The sequence below is a fragment of the Sinocyclocheilus anshuiensis genome, unplaced genomic scaffold, assembly GCF_001515605.1.
Source record: "Sinocyclocheilus anshuiensis isolate Anshui unplaced genomic scaffold, SAMN03320099.WGS_v1.1 scaffold238, whole genome shotgun sequence".
Classification (NCBI taxonomy): domain Eukaryota; kingdom Metazoa; phylum Chordata; class Actinopteri; order Cypriniformes; family Cyprinidae; genus Sinocyclocheilus; species Sinocyclocheilus anshuiensis.
Genome location: NW_015547674.1, coordinates 1203178 through 1206824, shown reverse-complemented (window position 1 = coordinate 1206824; position 3647 = coordinate 1203178). Strand labels below are relative to the sequence as shown.

The 3647-nt window shown below is 35.3% G+C and overlaps 1 protein-coding gene across 1 annotated transcript in view; it reads left to right on the top strand.

Annotated features, from left to right (window-relative positions):
• LOC107702890 (mitochondrial 2-oxoglutarate/malate carrier protein-like) overlaps positions 1–3647 on the top strand; it is a 15206-nt gene that overhangs the window by 6169 nt on the left and 5390 nt on the right. Inside the window, exons 5-7 of the mRNA XM_016505331.1 lie at positions 960–1050; positions 1250–1349; positions 2266–2356. Coding sequence (XP_016360817.1) covers positions 960–1050; positions 1250–1349; positions 2266–2356 — 282 coding nt within the window. The remainder of the gene's footprint in view (positions 1–959; positions 1051–1249; positions 1350–2265; positions 2357–3647) is intronic.

Genomic DNA, 3647 nt, shown 5'->3' with positions numbered 1-3647 from the left:
TGCCATATGTCTATTCTAGAGACATTTTGTTACACCTTTACTTAGTGATTATTTTGCCTTATGTCTGTTCTAGATGTTCTAGATCAATGTCAAAAATGGTCAAAGACTCACAATTAAGTTTCAGACTCATAAGTTCAAGAGGCTTAAATTAGGGAACTAACCTGATGACTGTTTATGTGACAATGTGTTCCTAACTGTTACTTGAGTTTTTTCTGTATGTTTGACTTATTCAGAAACTATATGCAGGGTTTTTGCGGTTCCTAAAAGGGTCTTAATGTACCCTTGCACAAATTAAGGCCTTAAAAGGTCTTAAATCCGAGCCGGAAGTCTTAAATTCATAAAGTCATGGCATTAAACGTTGCATTCACTTAAAAAAAAATTACATTTCCTTCAGTATTTTTGTCTTGTTTTCCAGTAAAAAGATCTAAACGTCCTTAAATCAAAATACATTTACTTAAAATGCAAAATGAAGATATGAAGTCTTGTTTTTTGAGAAACTAAACGAAATTAACTGAGTTCATGCTTAACACAAGAACAAATATCTGTCAATGGGGTATGACTTAGCAGATATTTGTTCCTGATTTAATCATAAACTCACTTCATTTTGTTCAATTTCTCAGAAAACAAGACTTCATATCTTATGTCACGTTGTTTGTCAAGTATCTTGATAAATTAATCTTTAGACCTTTGAACTTCAAGACAAGAGAACAAAAAAGGAAGCACTGTTCAGAAGGTGCTTGTGAGCAGAGCTATCCAAGCTTAAGCTATTGTTTTTGTAAAATTAATTTAAAAAGTAATGAAGATTTATAGCAAGAGTTGTATTTTCAGACTTTTAAGTGTTGCTAATATTACTCAACTAAACACTTTGTCTTAAAAAGTCTTGAATTGACCTTCATCAAACCTGCAGAAACCCTTTGTATATGTAATGATGTGTGTGTTTTGTTTTATTGTTAATGTAGGGTTGCATACCCACCATGGCCAGAGCAGTCGTTGTGAACGCAGCCCAACTTGCTTCATATTCCCAGTCCAAACAAGCACTGTTGGACTCTGGTATCAACCTTCTTTTATCTTATCAGTCACAAACTTGTATTGTGTCAGCCCTTCTAGACAATCTAGCTATACCAGATGCAGATGGAGGCTAGCTTTTATTTGTGTGCCCTGTTACGTGCAGACGTTTCATTGTGTGTGTGTTCTTCTGAATGAGTGAGTTGAAAACTGAAATGTGCTGCAATGTTCTGTGTCTGTACAGGATATTTCAGAGATGATATCTTGTGTCACTTCTGTGCCAGTATGATCAGTGGACTGGTCACCACTGCTGCCTCCATGCCAGTAGACATCGTTAAGACCAGGTACACTCAGTTTTAACTCTTGTGATTTATTACTAGACAATTAATTATGACATAGGGAGGTATGATGATATATCAATGTGATGATATAAAGTGTCTGTCGTTAGAGATTTTGTAATATCATTTATGTCGTGACGTAAATATTAGGGTCACTAACTATTATTTTGGTAATCGAGTAAAGTGGACTGGTCACCACTGCTGCCTCCATGCCAGTAGACATCGTTAAGACCAGGTACACTCAGTTTTAACTCTTGTGATTTATTACTAGACAATTAATTATGACATAGGGAGGTATGATGATATATCAATGTGATGATATAAAGTGTCTGTCGTTAGAGATTTTGTAATATCATTTATGTCGTGACATGTAAATATCAGGGTCACTAACTATTATTTTGGTAATCGAGTAATCAGTTGATTATTCTGATTATTAATCGAGCAATCGGATAATTTTTGGATAAGTGAACAATATACTTTAAAATGACTGAAAATGCATGCATAATAGCAATGAGGCAATAATAATTGGTTCAAATAAACTATATCAAAAGCAAGTAGTCATATGGTTTTATTGAACAAAATGCATAATGTAATAAAACAATATAATCATAACTTATGTACTTTATGTATAATATCAAGTGACTGCAGAGGCGCCGACGGCCTGACGATTGTTTTTACACTTTACAGCACGATAAAATCCTTGTTCAATATTGACTAAACAACATTTAATTCAAATGCCCTCTTAATCTTTAATATTTGGCCACTTCATTATGACGGAAATGATACAGCCGCTGTAATTTCTTGAATATGTGGACATCAGAACATGCAAACTCAGAGCGAGGGTTAAACTTTTGTTTTGAAGTCGCGATGAACAGTTCGCATATTTAGAAAAATAATGATGTATTCTCCTGTGTTGGCGCAGGTTTCTAAATGATCCGCCTTATAAATCTGACAGAATGGTGCACATGTTCTCAGATGAACGTTATACTCAGACTCACAGCATATGCAGAGATGTATGTAAATGATGACTGTTTGTGCGGAGCAGCGTTTACTGTGAACCGAGCCGTGACCGACACGCATAGAAATAAAGCACAGGTTAAACCCACAGCGCATATGTTTATTTCATTGAATCACAGCCTTTGTGAATTCATAATAGCACTATGCTTTATTATGATTTGTAAATGGTTTTAATATTTCGTGCAGCCTTAGAAAACGATCTAATAATGCATTTCATGGATTCTCATCCGTGAAAATGTGCCACTTCCGGTATTTTGCCGGTTAATTGACACAAAACGCAATCCAGGATTTTTTATAACCGAGGAATTGTGACAGCCCTAGTAAATATATTAGTTTAGCACAGTGCTACTTAGTTATTGACACTTTAAAGTGATAAAGAAATGAATGAGGAAATGAAGAGCGGGACGTGCATGATGTCAAAAAGAGTTGATCAAATACACACACATTTATGTCAAAATGCCCATTGTGTGTAGTATTCACAGCATTCAACAGCTGGTTATGTCTGAAGTGAACATGAACAGTTGACAGGAAACTCAGTATATTAAATCCGTGCATTCGGTCTTAAAGGGACAGCAGCCCAATAAACCTGCTGCTGTCTGTGTCATTAATGTTAATCAAAGACAAAGAGAAAATCACTTGCTGCTCTTCAATAACTTCTGTATCTTTAATCAAATTATATTTGATTCATACAGTGAAGACTATGCAGTGTTTTATTTTTACATTTAATTATTGAATATTCATTTATTAATTGAGGTTAATAAACCTACTGTACTGGAATAACTTCATTTATAACTTTTTTTTCTATTGTATTTGTAATTTGCTTCTTTGTTCATATTATTATATTGTTGTTATTTTTGCTTCTAATAACAAAAATAACTATATTGTGATGTATATCATTATCGTTAAACAATTTTCAGGTTTTGGTCATATCGGCCACTAGGCTTGCCGCAATAGACGGTGCTGACGGTGATACCGGTGTTAAGCCGCAACAACGGTTACGTCACTTGCCCACCGCGTCACCGACCCCCACCGTCGTTTTCATTTTTTATAGTAATAAAAATAATTTAGTTCAGTAAAAGAACAGACACTATAATTAAAAACTGAACGCGGCTGCTCAATGCAGCGTGCCGAATGACAGTCGCATCACAGATCAGATTTAATTTATCCAGTGAGGAGAGTGCATGAGTCGAGCTGACTGACAAGAAGAGTGAGGTGAGGTGAGACAGACAAGACGATCGCGGATGATTTAGTTTCGAAACGAGATGCAAAAGCGCCTGTTTGGCAGTA